This window comes from Nycticebus coucang, chromosome 20 (assembly GCF_027406575.1).
Source record: "Nycticebus coucang isolate mNycCou1 chromosome 20, mNycCou1.pri, whole genome shotgun sequence".
In the NCBI taxonomy this organism is placed as follows: Eukaryota; Metazoa; Chordata; class Mammalia; order Primates; family Lorisidae; genus Nycticebus; species Nycticebus coucang.
The window spans coordinates 31,443,420-31,469,789 of NC_069799.1; the positions used below are offsets into that span (position 1 = coordinate 31,443,420).

General features: G+C 42.4%; 1 protein-coding gene and 1 pseudogene across 2 annotated transcripts in view; both read right to left on the reverse strand.

The window, feature by feature from the left end:
- LOC128572328 (zinc finger protein 92-like) overlaps positions 1-26,370 on the reverse strand; it is a 76,671-nt gene that overhangs the window by 28,031 nt on the left and 22,270 nt on the right. Inside the window, exon 1 of one of the 2 annotated variants that reach the window (XM_053572155.1) lies at positions 4,519-4,566. The exons of the other annotated variant lie outside the window; for it this stretch is intronic. Within the exon in view, the coding sequence (XP_053428130.1) occupies positions 4,519-4,521 (3 nt within the window). The 5' untranslated portion in view covers positions 4,522-4,566. Of the gene's footprint in view, positions 1-4,518; positions 4,567-26,370 lie in introns of those variants that run through there. 2 annotated transcript variants of the gene reach the window in all.
- LOC128572332 (40S ribosomal protein S26-like) lies at positions 12,744-13,159 on the reverse strand (annotated as a pseudogene).

The following is a 26,370-nucleotide window of genomic DNA, read 5'->3' on the forward strand; positions in this document are numbered from 1 at the left end:
GCTGTGAAGCCATAGCACTCTACCTAGGGTGACATACTGAGACTCTGTCTCAAAAAAAAAGAAAAACAAACAAAATGTTTCTTTTTTTTATTTTCAGACAGTTGCATCTTGTCACCATCAGTAGAGTGCTGTAGTGATAAAACTCAAACTCTTGGGTTCAAGTGATCCTCTTGCCTCAACCTCCCAAGTACCTGGGACTACAGGCACCCACTACAAGGCCCGGCTATTTTTATTTATTATTGAGACAGAGTCTCACTTTGTCACCCTCAGGAGAGTGCTGTAGTATCATAGCTCACAGCAACCACAAACTCTTGGGCTCAAGTGATTTTCTTGCCTTAGCCTCCCTAGTAGCTGGGACTAGACACCCACCACAATGCCCAGATATATTTTTTTTTATTTTATTTTGTTTTATTTAGCATGCCTGGGCCAGGTTTGAACACACCCACCAGCCTTGGATGCATATGGCCAGTGCCCTACCCACTGAGCTACAGGAGCCCAGCTGGCTCAGCTATTTTTAGAGATGGTGTCTCACTCTTAGGCTGGTCTCCAACTCCTGAGCTCAACTGACCCACCCACCTAACCAACTCAGTGCTAAGATTACACCCTGCCCACCTTGAAAGAAAACTTTTCAAGGTAAAAGATTCAGGGAGTATGGGCGGCGCCTGTGGCTCAATGAGCAGGGCGCCGGCCCCATATACCGAGGGTGGTGGGTTCAAACCCAGCCCTGGCCAAACTGCAACAAAAAAATAGCCGGGCGTTGTGGCGGGCGCCTGTAGTCCCAGCTACTAGGGAGGCTGAGGCAGGAGAATCGCCTAAGTCCAGGAGTTGGAGGTTTCTGTGAGCTGTGTGACGCCACGGCACTCTACTGAGGGCAATAAAGTGAAACTCTGTCTCTACAAAAAAAAAAAATTAAAAAAAAAGATTCAGGGAATATCAATGGTGACTGGAATATAGATTGGGACATCCTCTCTCCCTCATTCTGCTCACAGAATTTCTAAGTGGCCACCCTGCTAAAAAAATTGCACCATAGCTTTGAATAGTCATGAAGTGTGTATTGGGTTCCAGATATTCTTTTTTTTTGAGACAGAGTCTCACTCTGTCATGTTGGTTAGAGTGCCATGGCATCATATCTCACAGGAATCTCCAAATCCTGGGTTTCAGAGATCCTATTGCCTCACCATCTCCAGTAGCTGGGCCCACAGACCTAAGCCATAATCCCTCTAGCTTTTCCATTTTTAGTAGAAATGGGGTCTCACTCTCACTCAGGTTGGTCTCAAACTCATGACACTCAGGCAATCCACCCACCTCATTCTCCCAGAGTGCTAGAATTACAGGCATGAGCCACTCCACCCAGCCCTGTGTTGCGGATTTTCAAAACATCTTGGTGGTGATGGGTAATTCTTATCCTTTGAAATAGCTTTCCCACCTTGAAATATTTAAGAATCAAGAGGGCAGAAAAAATTGTTGCATTTACCCCTGAATACCAGCATCTGATGGGCTGAACAGTATGTGTCCCAGAAATGAAAACTGAGGCTTGCATAAAAAAGTATTAATGGGGGTGGCGCCTGTGGCTCAGTCAGTAAGGCGCTGGCCCCATATACCGAGGGTGGTGGGTTCAAACCCGGCCCCGGCTGAACTGCAACCAAAAAATAGCTGGGCATTGTGGCGGGCGCCTGTAGTCCCAGCTACTCGGGAGGCTGAGGCAAGAGAATCGCTTAAGCCCAGGAGTTGGAGGTTGCTGTGAGCCATGTGATGCCATGGCACTCTACTGAGGGCCATAAAGTGAGACTCTGTCTCTACAAAAAAAAAAAAAGTATTAATGGGTTACATGAAGGGTATATCAAGAGTACTCTCAAACTGAAAGATATTCATTTACACCCCTGGGGGGTTCTACTCCCATTCTTCACGTGGGGAAGAAATCCTCAGTACCTGACAAAAGTAGCCATTTGAGAGACAGGGAGCAAAAGAAAGCAGGCCAGAGAACAAACTGCATGATTAGAACAACCCACTTCTCATACTCCTGAAATTCCTCACCACTCCAACAAGAGTACAGCCATCCTGGGAGAATAGCTAGTGATAGAAAGCAGGTTACAGACCAAATGGCATGGTCACAGCAACCCCCTCCCCACCCTCCTGAAATGCTTCAAGGCCAGTGTTCCTGGAAAGCATCAGAATCTTCTACCCGAGTCCTGGCTGGCTATAGGCCTTCCTGCAAGATTTACACCTTTTGTGGAAGACAGAAATTCTATTTTTTTTTTTTTGGTAGACACAGAGTTTCACTTTATGGCCCTCGGTAGAGTGCCATGGCATCATACAGCTCACAGGAACCTCCAACTCCTGGGCTTAAGCGATTCTCTTGCCTCAGCCTCCCGAGCAGCTGGGACTACAGGTGCCTGCCACAACGCCCGGCTATTTCTTGGTTGCAGTTCAGCCGGGCCGGGTTTGAACCCGCCACCCTCGGTATATGGGGCTGGCGCCTTACTGACTGAGCCACAGGCGCCACCCTCTATTTTTTATTTTATTTTATTTTTTGTTGAGACAGTGTCTCACTATGTCACCTTTGGTAGAGTGCCATGGCGTCACAGCTTACAGCAACCTCAAAACTCTTGGGCTTAAGCGATTCTCTTGCCTCAGCCTCCCAAGTAGCTGGGACTACAGGCGCCTGCCACAACACCCAGCTATTTCTTTTTTTTTTTTTTATTGTTGGGGATTCATTGAGGGTACAATAAGCCAGGTTACACTGATTGCAATTGTTTTTTTTTTTTTTTTTTTTTGTAGAGACAGAGTCTCACTGTACCGCCCTCGGGTAGAGTGCCGTGGCATCACACGGCTCACAGCAACCTCTTAACTCTTGGGCTTACGCGATTCTCTTGCCTCAGCCTCCCAAGCAGCTGGGACTACAGGCGCCCGCCACAACGCCCGGCTTATTTTTTGGTTGCAGTTTGGCCGGGGCTGGGTTTGAACCCGCCACCCTCGGCATATGGGGCTGGCGCCCTACTCACTGAGCCACAGGCACCGCCCAACTGATTGCAATTGTTAGGTGAAGTCTCTCTTGCAATCATGTCTTGCCCCCATAAAGTGTGACACACACCAAGGCCCCACCTCCCTCCCTCCCTCTTTCTGCTTTCCCCCCCTCATAACCTTAATTGTCATTAATTGTCCTCATATCAAAATTGAGTACATAGGATTCATGCTTCTCCATTCTTGTGATGCTTTACTAAGAATAATGTCTTCCACTTCCATCCAGGTTAATACGAAGGATGTAAAGTCTCCATTATTTTTAATGGATGAATAGTATTCCATGGTATACATATACCACAGCTTGTTAATCCATTTCTGGGTTGGTGGGCATTTAGGCTGTTTCCACATTTTGGCGATTGTAAATTGAACTTTAATAAACAGTCTAGTACAAGTGTCCTAATGATAAAAGGATTTCTTTCCTTCTGGGTAGATGCCCAGTAATGGGATTGCAGGATCAAATGGGAGGTCTAGCTTGAGTGCTTTAACACCCAGCTATTTCTTACTGCAGTTGTCACTGTTTTTAGCTGGCCTGAGGTGCCACCCTCAGTGCTTGTGGCTGGCGCCTTAACTACTGTGCTACCGGCTCTGAGCCTATTGTCTGCTTTCTTCTTCTAAGACATGTTCAGAAATTCATAAAACCCCAAAATTTAGGAAACAATTATCCACTGTCACATAAAGAAATAGCAAGCAACAAAAATACTGCACCTGTTTGAAATGAGCAATAAAGAAAAAAATTGATAGTCAGTTTGATGGGAAGTTGCCCTTTAAAAAAAATGAAAAAAGAACAAAAAGCTTAGGATTTTACTGAAAAATCTAGAAGAGTCAGGCTGAGGAAACAAGAGAGATAGATTTAGAATGAGAGTGCCATACTTTTGGAAAATATGGGGGTAAGGGAACAAGTCTCCCTGTAGAGTACTAAAATATATAAAAGTGAATTAGCCTGCAAGTGATTGAGAGCACTGAATTCCTATGTAAGAAAATACAAATTCAAGTCAAATATATTATTATAAATTACTTAAGCCCAAGAGTTTTTTTTTTGTGTGTGTGCGTGTGTGAGACAGAGTCTCAAGTGGTCACCCTGGCTAGAGTTCCGTGGGGTCACAGCTCACAGCAACCTCAAACTATTGGGCTTAAGTGATTTTCTTGCCTTAGCCTCCCAAGGAGCTGAGACTACAGGCACCCACCCAGCTATTTTTTGGTTGCAGTTGTCATTGTTGTTTTAGCTGGCGCAGGCCGGGTTCGAACACCCAACCCACGCTACACTTGCCTGGTGCCATAACCACTATGCTAAGGGCACCGAGCCAGCCCAAGAGGTGGAAGTTGCTGTGAGCTGTGACGCCACTGCACTCTACTGAGGGCGATATAGTGAGACTCTGTCTCAAAAAACAAGCAAAGAAGATCCAAAGCTAACATAACATAGTCCCTGGTCCACCATAGCCACTTTCGTCTCCAGCCAGACAACACTCCCTCTCAGGACAGTTGGTCCCATATACTGACCATTTCTCAGCTTCCAGGGTGTTCTGTAGTCCTCCCTACAGATCTCCCAGGACCTGCAAGTCAGAGACTTACAGAAGTTACTGCAAAGACTCCTGGATTCTCCCACAGTAAAGACAGAAGAGTCCAGCTTGACGCTCAGAACAAGAGACAAATACTGCAGATCCTGGGATCCGCCTCTACGTTGACGTGCGTCTGACCAGACAGTTCTTAATGCGTCTTCTCTGATTGGAGGGGGCTTTAGGCCCCACCCCTCTGGCCTTGAGTGACTGGAGATATCCCCAGACTAGCGGTTGAAGGCAGCCACAAGGCCGTTTCTAGGCTGGAGTTTATTCATTTATTTACTTATTTAGTTATTGTAGGACAAGGACCGTAATATTATTTATCTGGATAGTCCAGGGCCACTGTGCTTACTATAGAGTAGCACTTTAACAAATATCGACTGACTGAATGAAAATATTCTCTGAGTATTGAGTTTGTGCTAGGCTTCGGGACGTATTACTAAGTAAGAGTTAGATTCTGCTTTCAAGGCATTTTCAATATGCATCAGGATGTCTGGGTAAAAACATGCCCAGGAATAACTTAGTAACTCGGCAGATGAATGCCCTTGGGAGTTACAAGCAAAGACTGTGCCGGTTCAGAGGAGGGTAAAATTCCTTCCAGTCTCTGGTGAGGGCATTGGCAATCACGTAGGCTTCATGCAGGAGGTGGTATGTCATCTCTCAACTGATGGACAAAGTGTAGGGATATATGGCACACCTCCTGGTCAAAGGACTTTTTAAATTTTTATTTATTTGTTGTTGTTGCACTTGTCATTCTTAGCATAGGCCAAGGCCGAGTTCGAACCCTCTAGCCTCGGTGTATGTAGTCCGCACCCTACCCACTGAGCAACCTGCGCCGCCAGGTCAAGGGACTTGAATATAACTTTCCCTTTACCAAGAAAGGCTGTAGTTCTTTTTACACTGGGCTTTGTGCCTGCTCTGGGAGGCAGTTTTTCCTGGAGGACATTTGTATTGAGCCCTGAATATAGATTATATCCTTTTGTAAATCTTACTAATATGTACATATGTGTGTGTATACACGTATATACAATTAATATGTTTTCCATAAATGGGAACAACATGCTAACAATAATTTGACGTTTGAGATTCTTTTTAATTTTCTTAGACTCTGGTCTTTTGGGGATGCAGCCTGAGCTTTGAAGAGGGAGGCAGTGCTCTGAGGAAGCCTGTCCAATAGAAATAAAATGTGAGGCTCGGCTCCTGTGGCTCAAGCGGTTAAGGCGCCAGCCACATATATCTGACCTGGTGGGTTCGAATCCAGCCTGGGCTGCCAAACAACAATGACGGCTGCAACCAAAAAAATAATAATAAAATAGCCAGGCGTTGTGGCTGATGCCTGTAGTCTCAGCTTGGGAGGCAGAGGCAGGAGAATTGCTTGAGCCCAGGAGCTGGAGGTTGCTGTGAGCTGTGATGCCACGACAGTCTACCCAGGGTGACAGCTTGAGGCTCTGTCTCAAAAAAAAAAAAAAAAAAAGAAAGAAAGAAAGAAAATATGAACCCCAGTGAGAATGGCCCACATCACAAAATCTCAAAACTGCAGATGCTGGCGTGGATGTGGAGAGAAGGGAACATTTTTACACTGCTGGTGGGACTACAAACTAATATAACCTTTTTGGAAGGAAGTATGGAGAAACCTCAAAGCACTCAAGCTAGACCTCCCATTTGATCCTACAATTCCATTACTGGGCATCTACCCAGAAGGAAAAAAATCCTTTTATCATAAGGACACTTGCACTAGACTGTTTATTGCAGCTCAATTTACAATCGCCAAAATGTGGAAACAGTCTAAATGCCCACCAACCCAGGAATGGATTAATAAGCTGTGGTATATGTACACCACAGAATACTATGCAGCCATTAAAAAAATGGAGACTTTACATCCTTTGTATTAACTTGGATGGAACTGGAACACATTATTCTTAGTAAAGCATCACAAGAATGGAGAAGCATGAATCCTATGTACTCAATTTTGATATGAGGACAATTAAGGACAATTAAGGACACAGTGGGGGTAGGGAAGGGGAGAGCAGAGAGAGAAAGAAGGATGAAGGGGTGGGGAAAGGAAGAGTAGAGAGAGGGAAGAAGGAAGTGGGGTGGGGCCTTGGTGTGTGCCACACCTTTGGGGGTAAGACAGGATTGTAAAAGGGACTTTACCTAACGAATGCCATCAGTGTAACCTGGTTTCTTGTACCCTCAATGAATCCCCAACAATAAAAATAAAATAAAATGTGAGATTTGGCACCCATAGCTCAGTGGTTAGGGCGCCAGCCACATACATCAGGGCTGGTGGGCTCAAACCTGGCCTGGGCCTGCTAAACAATGACAACTACAACAGAAAAAAAGCTGGGGGGTGGCGCCTGTGGCTCAAAGGAGTAGGGCGCTGGCCCCATATACCGGAGATGGTGGGTTCAAACCTGGCTCCCGCCAAAAACTGCAAAAAAAAAAGCCAGGCATTGTGGCAGGTGCCTGAAGCCATAGCTACTTGGTATGCTGGGGCAAAAGAATCACTTAAGTCCAGGAGTTGAAGGTTGCTGTGAGCTGGGATGCCACTGCACTCTACTGAGGGAGACATAGTGAGACTCTGTCTCCAAAAAAAAAAAAATAAAATAAAATAAAGTAAATAAATAAAAACAGAAGGGAAGTTACTTCACATGTACATGTGTAGATGAAGGTCATGGAAAAATGGCTGGGCATGGTGTTTCATGCCTGTAATCCTAGTACTCTGAGAGGGTATTGTAAGAGTGTTGCATGAAGTCTTTAGTTCAAGATGTAAGCTTGAGTGAAAGTGAAATCCAATCTGTACTAAAACAGAAAAATTAGCTCTGGGGTGTGGTGCACCCCAGAGTAGCTTCACATTGGTGGCTGACACCACAGGATTGTTTGAGGCCAGAAGTTTGAGGTTGCTGTGAACTAGGCTGATGCCATGGCACTCTAGTCTGGGTAAGAGTATGGCTCGAATTCAATAATTACAATAGAATAAAATAAAATAAGAGAAAACTGAGAAGGGATGAATTGTGTATTGTGGAAATTTTCTCTGCACATGTATCTACATATTAAACTGTTTTATCAAGTTATGCATTTTGGGTTTTTTAGACAGAGTCTCCCTCTGTTGCCCTTGGTAGACTGGCATGGCATCATAGCTCACAGAAACTTCAAACTCTTCGGAATAAGTGATTTTTTTGTCTCAGCTTTCCAAGTAGTTGAGGCTACAGGTGCCCACTACAATGCCTAGCTAGTTCTACTTTTTCTTTCTTAGTTGAGGCTGGGTCTTACTTTTTCTCAACCTTGTTTTGAATTCTTGAGCTCAAGCAATCTACCCATCTCTGCTTCCCAGAATTCTAGTGTTACAGGTATGAGCCACTGTCCCTAACCCAAATTATACTATTTATTTATTGATTTATGTATATATGTTTGAGGCAGAGTCTTACTTTGTCATCGCTGCTAGAGTGCTCTGCAGTCATAGCTCACAGCTACCTCTAACTCTTGTGCTCCAGAGATTCTCTTGCCTCAGCTTCCCAAGCAGCTGGGACTACAAGCACCTGCCACTGTGCCCAGCTATTTTTATAGATGAGGTCTCTTGCTCTAACTCAGGCTGGTCTGCAACTCATAAGCTCAGGCTATCTGCCCATCTCGACCTCCCAAAGTGCTGGAATTAAAGGCATAAACCACCGCATCTGGCCCCATATTATACATTTCAAATGAATACAGTTGATGGTATGTCAATTACACCACAATAAATATATAGGAAAAACACATATGTGGGTGTATCCTCCCTGTGTACATTGTCAATGATTAACAAAAACTACAATTAATTATTCCAGTAACCAAAATATTCTGTATTGATTCTAACATTTGGCAAGAAGTCTCATCAAATAATATACAATCAAGACCCAAACTCTTTTCTGGCTCCCACAAAGAATTATGCTATCAAACATGTCTATCAGTTATGAAGCAGTCTTGGGACTTAGACTTCTATTCTTTAGTAGGCTTAATATGAACTTCATTATAGTCATATTCTAAAACAATTACTTCAGTATTACACAGGAGCTATGGTATCAACAAGATAGCAAAAACAACAAGCCATCTCTCATTTTCTAGGAAGCTTCTATTTCCTACAACATGCAAGATAGGTGTATTTAATGACTATTTTATAATGAATAAAGTAAGAATTACAGCATTGACGCCTTGCTTTCTCCATGAGCAGAAAGAAAATGCAGACAAAAGTTAGTATGTCAGAAAGAAACTATGCTTTAAGCATAGTTAAAATTCCACTTCATATAGTGTATTATAATTGGATAAAAGACACATTGAAAAGTCAACAAAATTATAAATTATTTTTGAGAAAAGTGTCCAAACCTCAATGTAGTTTTTTTTTTTTTTTTTTTTTTTTTTAAGACAGAGTCTCACTATATTGCCCTAGGTAGAGTGCCATGGCGTCACAGCTCACAGCAACCTCAGACTCTTGGGCTTAAGTGATTCTCTTGCCTCAGCCTCCCAAGTAGTTGGGACTCCAGGCACCCGCCACAACGCCCAGCTATTTTTTTGGTTGCAGTTGTCATTGTTCTTTTAGCTGGCGTAGGCTGGGTTCGAACACGCCACTCTCGCTACACGTGCCTGGTGCCATAACCACTATGCTAAGGGCACCGAGCCAGCCCAAGAGGTGGAAGTTGCTGTGAGCTGTGACGCCACTGCACCCTACTGAGGGCGATATAGTGAGACTCTGTCTCAAAAAACAAGCAAATAAAGAAGACTCCAAAGCTAACATAACATATCCCTGGTCCACCATAGCCACTTTCGTCTCCATCCAGACAGCACTTCTCTCAGGACAGTTGGTCCCAAATACTCACCATTTCTCAGCTTCCAGGGTGTTCTGTAGTCCTCCCTACAGATCTCCCAGGACCTGGCAAGTCAGAGACTTACAGAAGTTACTGCAAAGACTCCTGGATTCTCCCACAGTAAAGACAGGAGTTCAGCTTGACGCTCAGAACAAGAGACAAATACTGCAGATCCTGGGATCCGCCTCTACGTTGACGTTGTGCGTCTGATCAGACAGTTCTTAATGCGTCTTCTCTGATTGGAGAGGACTTTAGGCCCCACCCTTCTAGCCTTGAGTGACTGGAGAGTTCCTTTCCTTCCTTTCTTTTCCTTCCTTTCTTTCCCTTCCTCCGTTCCCTGGCTTCTTCCTCTCTCTCTCTTTTTCTTTCTTCCTTTCTTTTCTTTTCTTTCCTTCCTTCCTTCCTTGTTTGTTTGTTTTTTTGTTTGTTTGTTTTTTTGAGACAGAGCCTCAAACTGTCACCCTAGGTAGAGTGTGCTGACATCACAGCTCACAGCAACCTCCAAGTCTTGGGCTCAAGCGAGTCTCCTGCCTCTGCCTCCCAAGTAGCTGGGACTTCAGGCGCCCATCACAAAGTCCGGCAATTTTTCAGTTGCAGCCTTCATTGTTGTTTGGCGGCCTGGGCTGGATTCGAGCCTGCCAGCTCAGGTGTATGTGGCTGGCACCATCACCTTGAGCCACAGGCGCCCAGCACTTGCTTTCTTTCTTGCAGGACAGGGATCATAACATTATTCATCTGGATATTCCAAGGACACTGTGCTTACCATAGAGTAGCACTTTAACAAATATTGACTGAATGAATGAAAATATATCCTCTGAGTGTTCAGTTTGTGGTAGGCTTCGGGACGTAAGTAAGAATTAGATTCTGCTTTCAAGGCATTTTCAATATGCATCAGGATATCTGGGTAAAAACATGCTCAGGAATAACTTCACAACTCGGTAGATGAATGCACTTGGGAGTTATAAGCAAAGGCTGTAGCTGTTCAGAGGAGGGTAAAATTCCTTCCAGTCTCTGGTGAGGGCATTGGCAATCGCAGTAGGCTTTATGTAGGAGGTGGTATATAAACTCCCAATTGGTGGGCAAAGAGTAAGGGTATATGGCACACCTCCTGGTCAAAGGACTTTTTAAATTTTTATTTATTTATTTATTTATTTTTTCTTTTCTTTTTTTTTTTTTTTTCTTTTGGCCCGGGCAGGGTTTGAACCCGCCACCTCCGGCATATGGGACCGGCACCCTACTGCTTGAGCCACAGGCGTCGCCCATTTTTATTTATTTATTTATTTGTTGTTGCAATTGTCATCGTTGCCTTAGCTGACCCGGGCTGGGTTGGAACCTCCCAGGCTCAGTGTGTATGGTCGGCGCCCTATCCACTGAGCGACTGGTGCCCCACCTGGTCAAGGGACTTGACTACCGCTTGCACTTTACCTGAGAAAGACTGTAGTTCTTTTTACACTGGGCTTTGTGCCTGCTTTGGGAGGCAGTTTTACCTGGAGGACATTTGTATTGAGCCCTGAATATAAATTATATCCTTTTGTAAATCTTTCTAATATATACATCCGTGTGTATACATGTATATACAATTAATATATGTTTTTCAGAAATGGAAGCAACATACTAACAATAATTTGACGTTTGATATTCTTTTTAATTTTCCTGGACTCTGGTCTTTTGAGGATGCAGCCTGATCTTTGAAGAGGGAGGCCGTTCTGTAAGGCAGCCTGTCCAACAGAAATAAAATGTGAGGTTCATCACCCACAGTTCAATGGTTAGGGCGCTGGCCACATACACCAGGGCTGGTGGGTTGGAACCCGGCCTGGGCCTGCTAAACAACAATGACAACTACAACGAAAAAATAGCTGGGCGTTGTGGTGGGTGCCTGTAGTCCCAGCTACTTGGGAGGCTGAGGCAGAGAATCACTTAAGCCCAAGAGTTGGAGGTTACTGTGAGCTGTTATGCCACAGCACTCTACCGAGGGTGACATACTAAGACTCTGTCTCCAAAGAAATAAGTAAAATAAAATAAAGTAAATAAATAAAAATAAAAAATAAGAAGGAGAAATTACTTGAATTGTACATGTGCAGATAAAGGTCCTGGAAAATGGCTGGGCATGGTATTTCATTCCTATAATCTTAGTACTCTGAGAGGGTTTGGTTAGAGTGTTGTATGAGCTCTTCAGTTTCAGACACAAGCTTGAGTGAGAGTGAAATCCAATCTATACTAAAAGAGAAAAGTTACCTCTGGGGTGGCTGACACCACAGGATGGTTTGAGGCCAGAAGTTTGAGGTTGCTGTGAGCTAGGCTGATGCCATGGCACTCTAGTCTGGCTAAGAGTATGGCTCATATTAAAAACAAAAACAATAAAGGTAAAAGAAGAGAAAACTTTTTGAGAAGGGATGAATTGTGGATTGTGGACATGTTCTTTGCACATGTATCTACTTATTAAATTGTTTTAACTTATCAAGTTATATATTTTGGGTTTTTTAGACAGAGTCTCACTCTGTTGCTCTTGGTAGACTGGCATGGCATCACAGCTCACAGAAACTTCAAACTCTTCGGAATAAGTGATTTGCTTGTCTCAGCCTTCCAAGTAATTGAGGCTACAGGTGTCCACTACAATGCCCAGCTAGTTTTTCTACTTTTTCTTTCTTTTTTTTTTTTCATTTTTCAGTATAAGGTGTATTACTGGAATCTCCATGTTACCACGTTGACTTTAGGAAAAACGCATTAACTCTTTTGGCAAAGTTGGTCCTTAACAATCCAGCCAGAAGTGGATCTTTCAGATACAAATATATATACCTTTTGTTAACTTTTTCCCCCATGAGTTCCCAGAAATGCACTAGAGAAAGACAAACCTTGGGTAAACAGTTTACCAGCAAATCAATTACAAGGTAGAAAGTTTAAGATCTGAATATGAATCCTGGAACAGCTTTGAAGCTATCATGTATGAACACGTCAAAGTCACCTCCCAATGTCCCAACAGTTTAGTTCTCCCTTAACTCTCCTAGAGATTTCTGCCATTTATTTTTTTTTATTGTTGGGGATTCATTGAGGGTACAATAAGCCAGGTTACACTGATTGCATTTGTTAGGTAAAGTCCCTCTTGAGATTTCTGCCTTTTTAGGTTGCCAACTTCAGCTTGCCCAGGCTAAATTAATCCAACACTCAGATGCCTAATCTCTCCTCCTTGTCATACAGCTATGAAAATTTTGGAGGCCACGGATAAGACCACAAGTTTAATTTACAGAGGTAAACTTTCTTTCCAATGAAAAAATACATGGCAATTTGTATTTCAACACCTGCTATAAGGCACAGATACACTCAACAGGCTACATTAAGTATAATTTCCATTTTATTTTTTTCCCAAAGGATAGTTATTCTTCAGTCCTCAAGAACTCAACTCCTTACATGGGCTTTGGTGGAGGTCTTGGGGCAGCACCCGCAGGTCTAAATCTGGGTGGAGGTGTTCGGTCCTTGAGGGCTTCCCGAGAACGGTTTCTGACTACCTTGCTGTGAATGGCACAACTCACACAGTAATGTAGCTTCACATAGAGCTTGGGAAGCACATAAGCGTCGAAGACACTCGCTGCAGAAATATCCCTCACAGCCGCGGCCTCCACTATGTTCCGAACGAGGAACTTCTTTATAGCTTTGTCTTTGGGAACGCATAGGGCGCAGTTCGTGCAGAATAGGTTGCACATGGCCACGACCCTTTTTGGCACGACCGTTGTTCCTTCTTTTTTTTGTCATCTTCAAAGCAAGGACGCGAAAGAGGTTTTTTTTTTTTTTTTTGTAGAGACAGAGTCTCACTGTACCGCCCTCGGGTAGAGTGCCTTGGCGTCACACGGCTCACAGCAACCTCTAACTCTTGGGCTTACGCGATTCTCTTGCCTCAGCCTCCCGAGCAGCTGGGACTACAGGCGCCCGCCACAACACCCGGCTATTTTTTTGTTGCAGTTCGGCTGGGGCTGGTTTGAACCCGCCACCCTCAGCGTATGGGGCTGGCGCCCTACTCACTGAGCCACAGGCGCCGCCTACTTTTTCTTTCTTAGCAGACACTGGGTCTTACTTTTTCTCAGCCTAGTTTTGAATTCCTGAGCTCAAGCAATCTACCCATCTCAGCCTCCCAGAATTCTAGTGTTGCAGGTATGAACCACTGTCCCTAACCCAAATTATACTATTTATTTATTGATTTATATATGTATGTATGTTTGAGACAGAGGCTCACTTTCTCATCCCTGGTAGAGTGCCCTGGAGTCATAGCTCACAGCAACCTCTAATTCTTGGGCTCCAGAGATTCTCTTGCCTCAGCCTCCCAAGTAGCTGGGACTACAGGCACCTGCCACAACGACCAGCTATTTTTACAGATGAGGTCTGGCTTTAGCTCAGGCTGATCTCCAACTTGTGAGCTCAGACGATCCATCCATCTCGACCTACCAAAGTGCTGGGCTTACAGGCATAAGCCCCCGCACCTGTATTAAATGTATATGATGTGTCAATTACACCACTATAAATACATAGGAAAAACACATATGTGGGCGTATCTTCCCTGTATACATCGTCAATTATTAACAAAAACTACAATTAATTATTCCAGCAACCAAAATATTCTGTATTGATTCTAACATTTGGGAAGAAGTCTCATCAAATAATATGCAATTAAGCGGTTCAGCCTGTCCTCTTCTGGCTCCCACAAAGAGTTATGCTACCAAATATGTCCATCAGTTATGAAGTAGTCCTGGGACTTAGACTTCTATTCTTTGGTAGACTTAATATCAACTTCATTATAGTCAAATTTCTTTTTCTTTTTTTTTGAGTCAGAGTCCCAAGCTGTCGCCCTGGGTAGAGTTCTGTGGCATCATAGATCACAGCAACCTCAAACTCTTGGGCTTAAGCAATTCTCTTGCCTCAGCCTCCCAAGTACATGGGACTACAGGAGCCTGCCACAATGCCCACCTATTTGTATTTTGTTGTTGCAGTTGTGGTTGTTGTTTAGCTGGCCCTGGCCAGCTCAAACCCGCCAGCCTGGGTATATGTGGCCAGCACCCTACCCACTGAGCTATGGGCACGGCCTATATTCACATTCTAAAACAATTACTTCATTATTACACAGGAGCCAGGGTATCAACAAGATAGCAAAAAAAGTGGGCCATCTCTCATTTTCTAGGAAGCTTCTATTTCCTACAACATACAAGATATGTGATTTTAAGGACTATTTTACAATGAATAAAGTAAGAATTACAGTATTAACGCCTTGCTTTCTTTATAAGCAGAAAGAAAAACAATGCAGACAAAAGTTAATATGGCAGAAAGAAACTATGCTTTATGCATAATTAAAATTCCAGTTGATATAGTGTATTATAATTAGATAACAGAGACATATTACACAAGTCAACCAAATCAGAAATTAGTTTTGAGGAAAGTATCCAAACCTCAATGTCATTTTTTTTTTTTTTTTTTTGAGACAGAGTCTGACTATATTGCCCTAGATAGAGTGCGATGGAGTCCTGGCTCACAGCAACCTCAAACCCCCGGGCTTAAGCGATTCTCTTGCCTTAGCCTCCCAAGTTGGTGGGACTACCTGTGCCCTCCACAACACCCAGATATTTTTTTGTTGTAGTTGTCATTGTTGTTTGGCAGGTCCAGGCCAGGTTTGAACCCGTCAGCACGGATGTATGTGGCCAGTGCCCTAGCCTCTGAGCTAGAGGCACCAAGCCCTCAATGTAGTTTTAAAATGCAAAAATAAATAATAATAATAAAATAATAATAAATAAAATAATCCACATAATTACTTCCTCCTAAGGATTTAATTTTCTTTTTCTTCCTTCTTGTTTTTTTGAGACAGAGTCTCATTTTATCACTCCCTTGGCATTACAGCTCACAGCAACCTCAAATTCTTGGGCTTAAGTGATTCTCTTGCCTCAGCATCCCAAGTAGCTACAGGCGCCAGCCCCAATGCCTGACTGTTTTTTTGTGGTAGTTGTCATTGTTGTTTATCAGGTCCTGGCCAGGTTCGAACCCTCCAGCCCTAGTGTATGTGGCCGGTGCCCTAGCCTCTGAGCTAGAGAACCTGGCTTCGACCTAGTGGTATTGATGCAGTGGCAGCCAGCAGAGGAAGCAGCGGGTTGGAGGGTAGGCAGGGGTCCTCTCTCCCCCAGGAGGCTCCAGTAGGTAGAAGGACCAGACAACTGCTGGAGAGACACCAGCACCTTAGGGCTTCCTCCCCTTGCACTTCTGGCTGAACAGGGAACCCTCCCTCTCCCCATTTCTTAGGCCTGGTCAATTTCCTGGAAGTTTTCTAGGCCTGGTCAATTTCATGTAAGTTTCCTAAGTCTGGGAATGAAAGGGATTGTAACCATTCATTTACTACCTACCCTGGGACACAGAGTGAGAGAGACTCTGTCTCTAAAAAAGAAAACAATAATAATGATGATAAATGATCCACTTGAATTTATCAGCTAAGAATGTAGATGTTGAATCAATTCTACAGACCGCAGTGAAACTCCCAGAATGACTTGAGAGGAGGTAGATGGGAAGTTTGCTCTTCAGAGGGACTATTTGCTACCTCTAGAATCAGAAGTCACTGTGGATAGCACTGGTTCTAATCAATTGGAAGAAATATCATTTGTACTAATTCTCTCAATTTCTAGACGTGTAAGGACATATTATTTTGTTTTTACTTTTTCCCTCCATCTTTATTTTACTACATATGTGCATATTCAATATCATTTAATATTGGTCATTTCCAGGCATTTGAAAATTATAACATTTATGTATACAATTTGTGACACTGTGTTTTTCTTCATGTGCAATGTAAGTGTCAATAGATAACCTACTTGCTTCTGCATCTTAAAATCTGGGTAAGTTCTTACATACTTCTATGGGAGAATTGAGCCAGTAATCAGATGAGAATGAGTCCACTGCATTTACTTCAATTTCCCTGTGGCTTTAACATCCTGGTTGATGACACTCTAACAAGAACCTATAAAATATCTTCCTTTATCAGTTTTCAGGTCCCCAGTGAAATCACTACCTGAAAGTTCTTTTATTGAGGTTATGATGAGTGGTAGAAAGTAAAAATGTCTCCACCACACCTGCTTATAAAAAACAAATCCAACAAAGCCACATGCACTCTAAATCTGGATGTGTAAGATAGGGGATTGTTCACTTGAGCTTCTACATGAAATTGGGAGGTGAAGACCCAGGTATCTTCTGCCCTTGTATGCAATGCCTCACTGACCAGTCCCCTTTTCAACCGACCTGCTTTACATAAAAAAAGCACAGATAAACACAATCAGTCGGTAAGACGCTATTATTATTCCAGAAAGAACCACATCCAAAGGCAAGGTAAGGACTTGGACTCTCCATACAGACACTGAAAGGAGGGTGAGAGTCCAGATCCTGAGTGTGTTTTCTTTCTTTCTTTTTGTTTTTTTATTATTATTATTTTTTAATTGAGACAGAGTCTCATTATGTCGCCTTCAGTAGAGTGCTGTGGTGCCACAGCTCACAGCAACCTCAAACTCTTGGGCTTAAGCAATTCTCTTGCCTCAGCCTCTTGAGTAGCTGGGACTACAGGCGCCTGCCACAACGCCCAAGCTATTTTTTGGTTGCAGTTGTCATTGTTGTTTAGCAGGCCTGGGCTGGGCTCAAACTCACCAGCCCTCACTTGAGCAAAGGGTGCCGAGCCAAGCTCTAATGTTATTAACATCAGTTTGTTTACTGTGACAAGAAGACAGCTACCCCAAAATCAGCAATCCCAGCATTAAAAAGTAGAGCTTGTTCTGAATCTGGAGTGTGTCCCTTAGACTGAAAAAGTTCCAGAGGGTCTGAGTTCCAGGGCTGGTTCAGGGATTTCACAGGGTCTAGAAGGTGAACGTGACTCCCTGTCTCCAGGAGAGGGCAATGTCACTTCCAGTGCATCTCTCTAGTAGTGAGGGTATGGTCCCAGTAGAGGCCCCTTCCTGAGACATTTCTTACTCCAGAAACCAATAGTCATAGTGATGAAAGGGCTCAGGCTACTGTCTTGCCTGAGCCTCTAGAGAAACTCAGTCCCTGACAACTTTCTTCCAGAGGTAGCAATGATTTCATAAGCTTCTTTCTGCTATTAGGGCCTGCTTCTGGTCTGGCTTCCTCTTCTTGTCTCTACCTTCCCATTCTGGTTATCTAGACCTTAAAAATTTGGTTTAACATTCTGCTTGTGGACCCTGAGTCCCCTTTTTAAGCTTTTGAATATCAGGGATGAGAGGGGGGATTATGTGCATTGTGGAGATGAAAAAAACCAAAAAAGAGAAGAAAATGGAGCAGGGGTAGGTAAGGAGCTACATCAGCTGGAAAACAAAGACAGGGAGAGAGATTTAGGTGTAATCAGTCATATGCAACAGGCAGAATGAATTCAGAATGTCTATTATTCCATTAGCTTATCTTGGTGAAGATGTATATTTTCCTCCCAGATTTTGGCACCATAATGTCACATGTAGGGACCAGATGTCAGGTATGTGTTACCTGTTTTTTTGGTTTCAGGTGCCAAAGAATGGTTACTGGTACCAAGACAGTGGAACAAATGAGCAGAACAAGTTTTACAAGTAAGCAAAAGGTCAATGTTTATTAAAAGACAGTACACTCCAGAGAAGAAACATATCTACTTTTTCAAGTGAAGAAGACCCTGGGTTTAGTAAGATGTTTCCCCTTTATGCTGATTTCCCAATTCTATGTTAACTGGTGTAGGGGTAAAATATTCATGAATTTTCTTGGAAAGCAGGAAAACTTCCAGGATGAGAGTCCTCCCACTTTCTACACCTATAAGGCAATTTCCAGAAGTTATCATTTTTTCGTAAAGTGTGATAGACCTGGTGTAATGTTAATGAAAACAGGTCACTTGAGCCTACCGTCACCTTACTTGTATGCACTCTCCAAAGATGCCATTTTGTGGCCTTGGCCATATCTCCACATTGTGCCCTCTCTACCCCTAAGACTTATTTTGAAGAGCAAACATCATTTCCATTTTTGAAAGCCTTTTTAAAATGCCAGCTTTTTTTTCTTGGAAGACCTTTCTGGTCAATTTGCTCCTTTTAGTATGGACAAAGCATCTCCTAGAATTATCTGCCCCTGTCTCTCCTCAGACCTCCTAACAGGATAAACACAACTTTTTTTTTTTTTTTCTTTTGGCCGGGGCTGGGTTTGAACCCGCCACCCCCGGCATATGGGACTGGCGCCCTACTCCTTGAGCCACAGGCACCACCTGAGGATAAACACAACTTTAAGACTTTGAGACATGATTGACATTTGTCGAGCATTTTATCCATATGAATTGTGATTAGAAGTGTGAGAAATATTTCTCTATGAATTCTGTTATGTACTGAAAAGTATGAGTACTGGTTATAGGATTCAACATTTTTTTCACATTTGTTGGAGTTTTCTCTGTTATAAATTTTTCATATGTACTAAGGTTTGAGCACAAGTTAAATACTTGTCAAGTTTTTTTTTTTTTTTTGTGGTTTTTGGCTGAGGCTGGGTTTGAACCCACCACCTCCAGCATATGGGACTGGCGCCCTATCCCTTTGAGCCACAGGCGCTGCCCAACTTGTCAAGTTCTTCCATATTTATAGTTTCTCTTCAACTTGTATTCTATTGTGTATGGAAAACTGTAACTATTGCCATAAGACTTTGCCACATCTTCATATTATTATTATAATATTTCTCTGGTATGATTTCTTATGGGCTTTAGACCAGATAAACCTTTGCCACATTATTTACTTCTGTAAGATTTCTCACCAATATGAATACTTATTGTATAGTAAGATGTGACCTCCTGTTAAAGGCATTGCCACACTGTTCCCATTTGTATGATTTCTCTCCAGTGTGAATGATTTTATGCTTAGCAAGTTATTTTTATTTTATTTTATTTAATTAATTAATTTTTTTTAGAGACAGAGGCTCACTTTATCACCCTCAGTAGAATACCGTGGCATTACAGCTCATAGCAACCTCCAACTCCTGGGTTTAGGCAATTCTTTTGCCTCAGCCTCCTGAGTAGCTGGGACTACAGGTGCCTGACACAATGCCTGGCTATTTTTTTGTTGCAGTTTGGCTGGGGCTAGGTTTGAAACCACCACCCTCGGTATATGGGGCTGACACCCTACTCACTGAGCCACAGACGCCACCCTATACCAGGTAAAGGTTCTTCCACATTCTTCATATTTGGAAAGTTTCTATTCTGTATGATTTATTTTATGTACAGTGAGGTTTTTTTTAAATTTATTTATTTTTATTGTTAAGTCATAGCTGTGTACATTAGTGCAATCAAGGGGTACAATGTGCGGGTTTCATATACAATCTGAAATATTCTCATCAAACTGTTCAACGTAGCCTTCATGGCATTTTCCTAGTTACTGTATGTAGGCATTTGTTTTCTGCATTTAGTAAGTTTCGCCTGCACCCATTCTAAGATGCACCACAGATGTGGCCCCACCCATTACCCTCCCTCCACCAAAACCTCCCCACTCCCTTCCCCTTCCTTGGCCCTTTCCCCATAGTCTTGTGCTATAGTTGGGTTATAGCCTTCATCTGAAAGCTATAATTTAGCTTCATAGTAGAGCTGAGTACATTGGATACTTTTTCTTCTACTCCTGAGATTCTTTGCTAAGAAGAATATGTTCCAGCTCCATCCATGTAAACATGAAAGAGGTAAAGTCTCCATCTTTCTTTAAGGCTGCATAATATTCCATGGTATACATGTACCACAATTTGCTAGTCCATTCGTGGATCGATGGGCACTTGGGCTTCTTCCATGACTTAGAGATTATGAATTGGGCTGCAATAAACATTCTGGTACAGATGTCTTTGTTGTATTGTGACTTTTGGTCTTCTAGGTATAAACCTAGTAAAGGAATTATAGGATGGAATGGCAGGTCTATTTTTAGGTCTCTAAGTATTCTCCAAACATCCTTCCAGAAGGAACGTATTAGTGGGCATTCCCACCAGCAGTGTAGAAGTGTGCCCTTTTCTCCACATCCACGCCAACATCTCTGGTTTTGGGATTTTGTTATGTGGGCTACTCTTACTGGGGTTAGGTGATATCTCAAAGTAGTTTTGATTTGCATTTCTCTGATGATTAAGGATGATGAGCTTTTCTTCAAGTGTTTGTAGATTGTGCGTCTGTCTTCTTTAGAGAAGTTTCTCTTCAAGTCCCCTTGCCACTCTGAGATGGGATCATGTGTTCTTTTCTTGCTAATACGTTTGAGTTCTCTGTGGATTCTGGTTATTAGACCTTTATCGGAGGTATAACCTGCAAATATTTTCTCCCATTCTGAGGGCTGTCTGCTTGCTTTACTTACTATGTTCTTGGCTGTCAGAAGCTTTTTAGTTTGATCAGGTCCCAGTAGTATATTTTTGATACTGCTTCAATTGCCTGGGGAGTCCTCCTCATAAAATATTCACCCAGGCCGATTCCTTCAAGAGTTTTCCCTGCACTTTCTTCAAGTATTTTTATAGTTTCATGTCTTAAGTTTAAATCTTTTATCCATGAGAGTCTATCTCAGTTAATGGTGAAAGGTGTGGGTCCAGTTTGAATCTTCTATAGGTTGCCAGCCAGTTCACCCAGCACCATTTATTAAATAGGGAATCTTTTCCCCACTGAATGTTTTTAATTGGCTTGTCAAATATCAAATAACGGTAAGTAGCTGGATTCATCTCTTGGTTCTCTATTCTGTTCCAGACATCTACTTCTCTGTTTTTGTACCAGTACCAGGCTGTTTTGATCACTATGGATTTATAGTACAGTCTCAGGTCTGGTAGCGTGATTCCTCCTGCTTTGTTTTTATTGCTGAGTAATGTTTAGGCTATTCAAGGATTTTTCTGATTCCATGTAAAATGAAGTATTATTTTCTCAAGATCTTTAAAATATGACAATGGAGCTTTAATAGGAATTGCATTAAAATTATATATTGCTTTGGGTAGTATGGACATTTTAACAATGTTGATTCTTCCCAGCCATGAGCATGGTATGTTTTTCCATCTGTTAACATCTTCAGCTGTTTCTTTTCTTAAAGTTTCATAGTTCTCTTTGTAGAGATCTTTCACATCCTTTGTTATGTGTACTCCCAAATATTTCATATTCTTTGGCACTACTGTGAAAGGAATAGAGTCCTTGACTGTTTTTTCAGCTTGGTTATTGTTGATGTATATAAAGACTACAGATTTATGGGTGTTGATTTTGTAGCCTGAGACATTGCTGTATTCCTTGATCACTTCTAAAAGTTTTGTAGTAGAATCCCTAGTGTTTTCCAGATATACGATCATATCATCTGCAAAGAGTGAAAGTTTGATCTCTTCTGACCCTATGTGGATACCCTTGATTGCCTTTTCTTCCATAATTGCAATGGCTAAAACTTCCATTACAATGTTAAAGAGCAATGGAGACAATGGGCAACCTTGTCTGGTTCCTGATCTAAGTGGAAATGATTTCAATTTAACTCCATTCAATACGATATTGGCTGTGGGTTTGCTGTAAATGACCTCTATTAGTATGAGAAATGTCCCTTCTATACCAATTTTCTTAAGTGTTCTGATCATGAAGGGATGCTGGATATTATCAAAAGCTTTTTCTGCATCAATTGAAAGAATCATATGGTCCTTATTTTGTAGTTTGTTTATGTGTTGAATTACATTTATAGATTTACGTATATTGAACCAGCCTTGAGACCCTGGGATAAGTACCACTTGGTCATGGTGTATAATTTTTTTGATGTGTTGTTGGATTCTGTTTGTTAGGATCTTATTGAGTATTTTAGCATCAATATTCATTAGTGATATTGGTCTATAATTTTCTTTTCTTGTTGGGTCTTTCCCTGGTTTGGGGATCAAGGTGATGTTTGCTTCATAGAATGTGTTGGGTAATATTCCTTCTTTTTCTGTATTTTGGAAGAGGTTTAGTAGTATAGGTACTAGTTCTTCTTTAAAGGTTTGGTAGAATTCTGACATAAAGCCATCTGGTCCTGGGCTTTTCATTTTAGGGAGATTTTGTATAGTTGATGCTATTTCAGAACTTAATATAGGTCTGTTCAACATTTCCACTTCGTTCTGGCTAAGTCTTGGTAGGTGGCGTACTTCCAGGTATTGGTCAATTTCTTTCAGATTTTCATATTTCTGAGAGTAGAGTTTCTTGTAGTATTCGTTAAGGAATTTTTGAATTTCTGAGGGGTCTGTTGTGATTTCATCTTTACCATTTCTGATTGATGAAATTAGAGATTTTACTCTTTTTTTCCTGGTTAGTTGGCCAAAGGTTTCTCTATTTTATTGATCTTTTCAAAAAACCAACTTTTGGATTTATTGATCTGTTGTATAATTCTTTTGTTTTCAATTTCAGTTAGTTCTATTCTGATTTTGGTTATTTCTTTTCTTCTGCTGGGTTTGGGGTTGGAGTATTCTTCCTTCTCCAGTTGTTTGAGATGTCCCATTAAGTTATTAACTTCCTCTCTTTCTGTTTTCTTGAGGAAGGCTTGCAGTGCTATAAATTTCCCTCTTAGGACTGCCTTTGCAGTATCCCAGAGGTTCTGGTAATTCGTGTCTTGATTGTTGTTTTGTTCCAAAAATTTGGTGATTTCCTTCTTAATCTCATCTATAACCCATGTATCCTTCAGCATAAGGTTGTTTAGCGTCCGTGTTTTTGTATGGGTATGCAGGTTCCTGTTGTTATTGAGTTCAACTTTTATTCCATGATGGTCTGAGAAGATACAAGGAATAATTTCTATTTTTCAAAATTTTCTGAGGTTAGATTTGTGGCCCAGGATGTGGTCGATTTTGGAGTATGTTCTGTGGGCTGATGAGAAGAATGTGTATTCAGTTTTTTTGGGATGAAATGTTCTGTAGATGTCTGTTAAGTCCAGATGTTGAATGGTTGAGTTTAAATCTAAGATTTCTTTGCCTAGCTTCTTTTTGGAGGATCTATCCAGCACTGCTAAAGGGGTGTTAAAGTCTCCAACTTCTATGGAAGTGGAGGAAATCGAGTTGCTGATGTCTGTGAGAGTTTCTCTTATAAATTGAGGTGTGCTGTGGTTGGGTGCATAAATATTAATAGTAGAGATCTCATCATATTCAGTATTATCTTTAACAAATATGAGGTGTCCATCCTTATCCTTCCTTATTTCAGTTGATTTAAAGCCTATTGTGTCTGTGAATATGATTGTGACACCTGCTTTTTTCTGCTTTCCATTTGCCTGGAGTATACATGACCATCCCTTCACCTTGAGTCTATATTTGTCTTTTAATGTAAGATGAGATTCTTGTAAGCAGCAGATATCTGGCTTGAGTTTTTGTATCCAGTCAGCCAACCTGTGCCTCTTTAGAGGACAGTTTAAACCATTCACATTAATTGAGAATATTGACAAGCCTTTTGAGAGTCCAGTGGACATTTTAATCCTTTTGCGACTGTGGAAGTTGGAATTTGATCAAAATTTTCTGGGTGAGTTTACTTTTGTGGTGGAGGATTACGCTGATCTTTATGGAAGATAGGTCTGAGAATATCCTGGAGAGCTGGTTTAGTTGTGGCAAATTTCTTCAACATGTGAATGTCATTGAAGTATTTAATTTCTCCATCATAAGCGAAACTCAGTTTAGCTGGGTATAGGATCCTGGGTTGAAAGTTATTTTGTTTTAGAAGATTAAAAGTCGATGACCATCCTCTTCTACCTTGAAAGGTTTCAGCAGAGAGATCTGCAGTTATTCTAATATTCTTCCCCTGGTAAGTAATGGTTCTTTTTCGTCTGGCAGGTTTCAGAATTTTCTCCTTTATATTAACGTTACTGAAATTGATTATGATGTGTCTGGGGGATGTCTTATTTGGGTTGAGTCGTGCTGGAGTTCTGAAACTGTCTGCTATCTGAATTTCACAATCTCTTGGCATGTCTGGAAAGTTCTCCTTCATAATCTCATGTAGAAGAGACTCTGTGCCTTGTGAAGCCACTTCGTCGCTTTGGGGATCCCTATAAAACGAATATTGATTTTCTTCAAATTATCCCAGAGGTCTCTGAGAGAGTGATCTGTTTTTGCCCTCCATTTCTCATCCTCTCTAAGAGTTTGGGAGCATTCGAAAACTTTGTCTTCTGTCAGAAATCCTTTCTTCTGCTTGCTCCATTCTGTTACTGAGGGATTCTACTGTGTTTCTCAGATCTTTGAGGGATGCAACTTATTGTCTCAATGTGTCAAAATCTTTGGTCATTTGGTCTTTGAATTTGTTGAATTCTGGAGATATCTTTTGGGTCACTGCTTGGACTTCTAGTTCAATTTTATTTGCTATCCAGATTTTGAATTCGATTTCTGACATCTCAGCTATTTGTTTGTACATGGGATCTTGTGCTGTGTCTGCCCCATTGATCCTTGGGGGAAGTTAATCTACTCCGATTATTCATATTGCCAGAGTTTTTCTGTTGATTTCACCTCATGATTGTTTTTCACTATTGCTTCTGGCCGTCCTTAGAGTTGGGGAGGTGTCTCTCCAAGATTAGATCCCAGTGGGATCACTCTACTGTTGATTGATCTTTGTAGGGAGTGACCCTGTGTAGTTCCTCTGGGGCTGCTCCAGCTAGGGAGTTCTGGTTGTGGAAGAAGCTCCGGCAAGTGACACACCCTGATCCAGCAATAGGGCATGAGGCAGTGAGCACCGTTCTGGGAGTGCCTGGCACCCAGTGACTTTGGCACAGAGAGACCAAGGCTCCAGCAGTCTCTGGCCAGGAGAAGGACTCTGCATAGAGGCAGGTAGGGCTCCAGAGGGCACACAGCTACCATTATTCCGGGCCAGGCGAGTGAGCCAGTGTGGAGGCTGGGAGGACACAGGATTGCACGGCTCCTGCAGTTCCTGGTCAGGGCATGCGGAGGTCCGGTTGGTGCGGGGTCATGGAACAGATCTTATGGAGGTCTGGGCAGTGCCAAGCCCAGGAATTTGAGGTTGCTATGAGCCGTGACACCACGGCACTCTACCCAGGGCAATAGCCCGAGCCTCCAGTGTGCCATAACCGTCTCACTCTGCCCCTAAGGGTTAGTTTAAGGCTGTAAGGCAGCTCAGTCCCCGCCTTTAGGCTGCTCAGTTGCTAGGTTACTAGGTCCTACCCGTTCCTTGCTCTGGGACCCTAAGGGTGGAGCTAGCCGGGGCAGTTCTCTCACACAATGGCTCCCTGCAGCCCAGCTCAGTGGTTCTGTATGGGGCCCCAAACAATGCCCAAAGTTCTCCACACTCCTGCTCAAACTCTCCCCAAGGTAGTTCAATTGAGTGCCAAGTCCAAAAAGACCAAAACAGTTCACAGGTAAGGCCTTTCTGGTTTGCAGTTTCACTGCTGCTTGTACTTACAGTTGCTGGCGTGATTAGGTCGATCGAACACACGCAACCACTTGCCAGTTTCCCACTGTTTTTTTCCTCCTTTTGGGGTCCAGAAGTCCCTTGCTGACTCCCTGTATCCTCAAGGGGATGATTATAGGCAGATCCCACCAGCCAGAGACGTCTGGAGTCTTATCTCTCCAGACTCACCGTGCCCAGTTGCAGGGAAGCTGTTACTCGGCTGCCATCTTTAATCCCTACAGTGAGGTTTTGATGTGAGTTAAAGGGTTTGCCACACTGTCCCTATTTATAAGGTTTCTCTCCAGAATGAATTCTTATATGTCTAGAAAGTTTCAAATACTAATTAAAGGTTTTGCCACATTGTTGACATTTCTAGGGTTACTCTCCAGAACGAATTCTTTGATGTACAGAGAAGTGTGAGTACTGGTTAAAAGCCATGACACATTCTTGATACCTGTATGGTTTTCACCAGAATGAATTCTTTGATATTTAGTAGGGGTTGAACTAAGGTTAAAGCTTTACCACATTCTTGACATTAGTAGGGTTTCTCTCCAGAATGAATTCTTTGATGTCTAGAAAGGTTCGAGTACTGGTTAAAGGCTTTGCCACATTGTTCACATTTGTAGGGTTT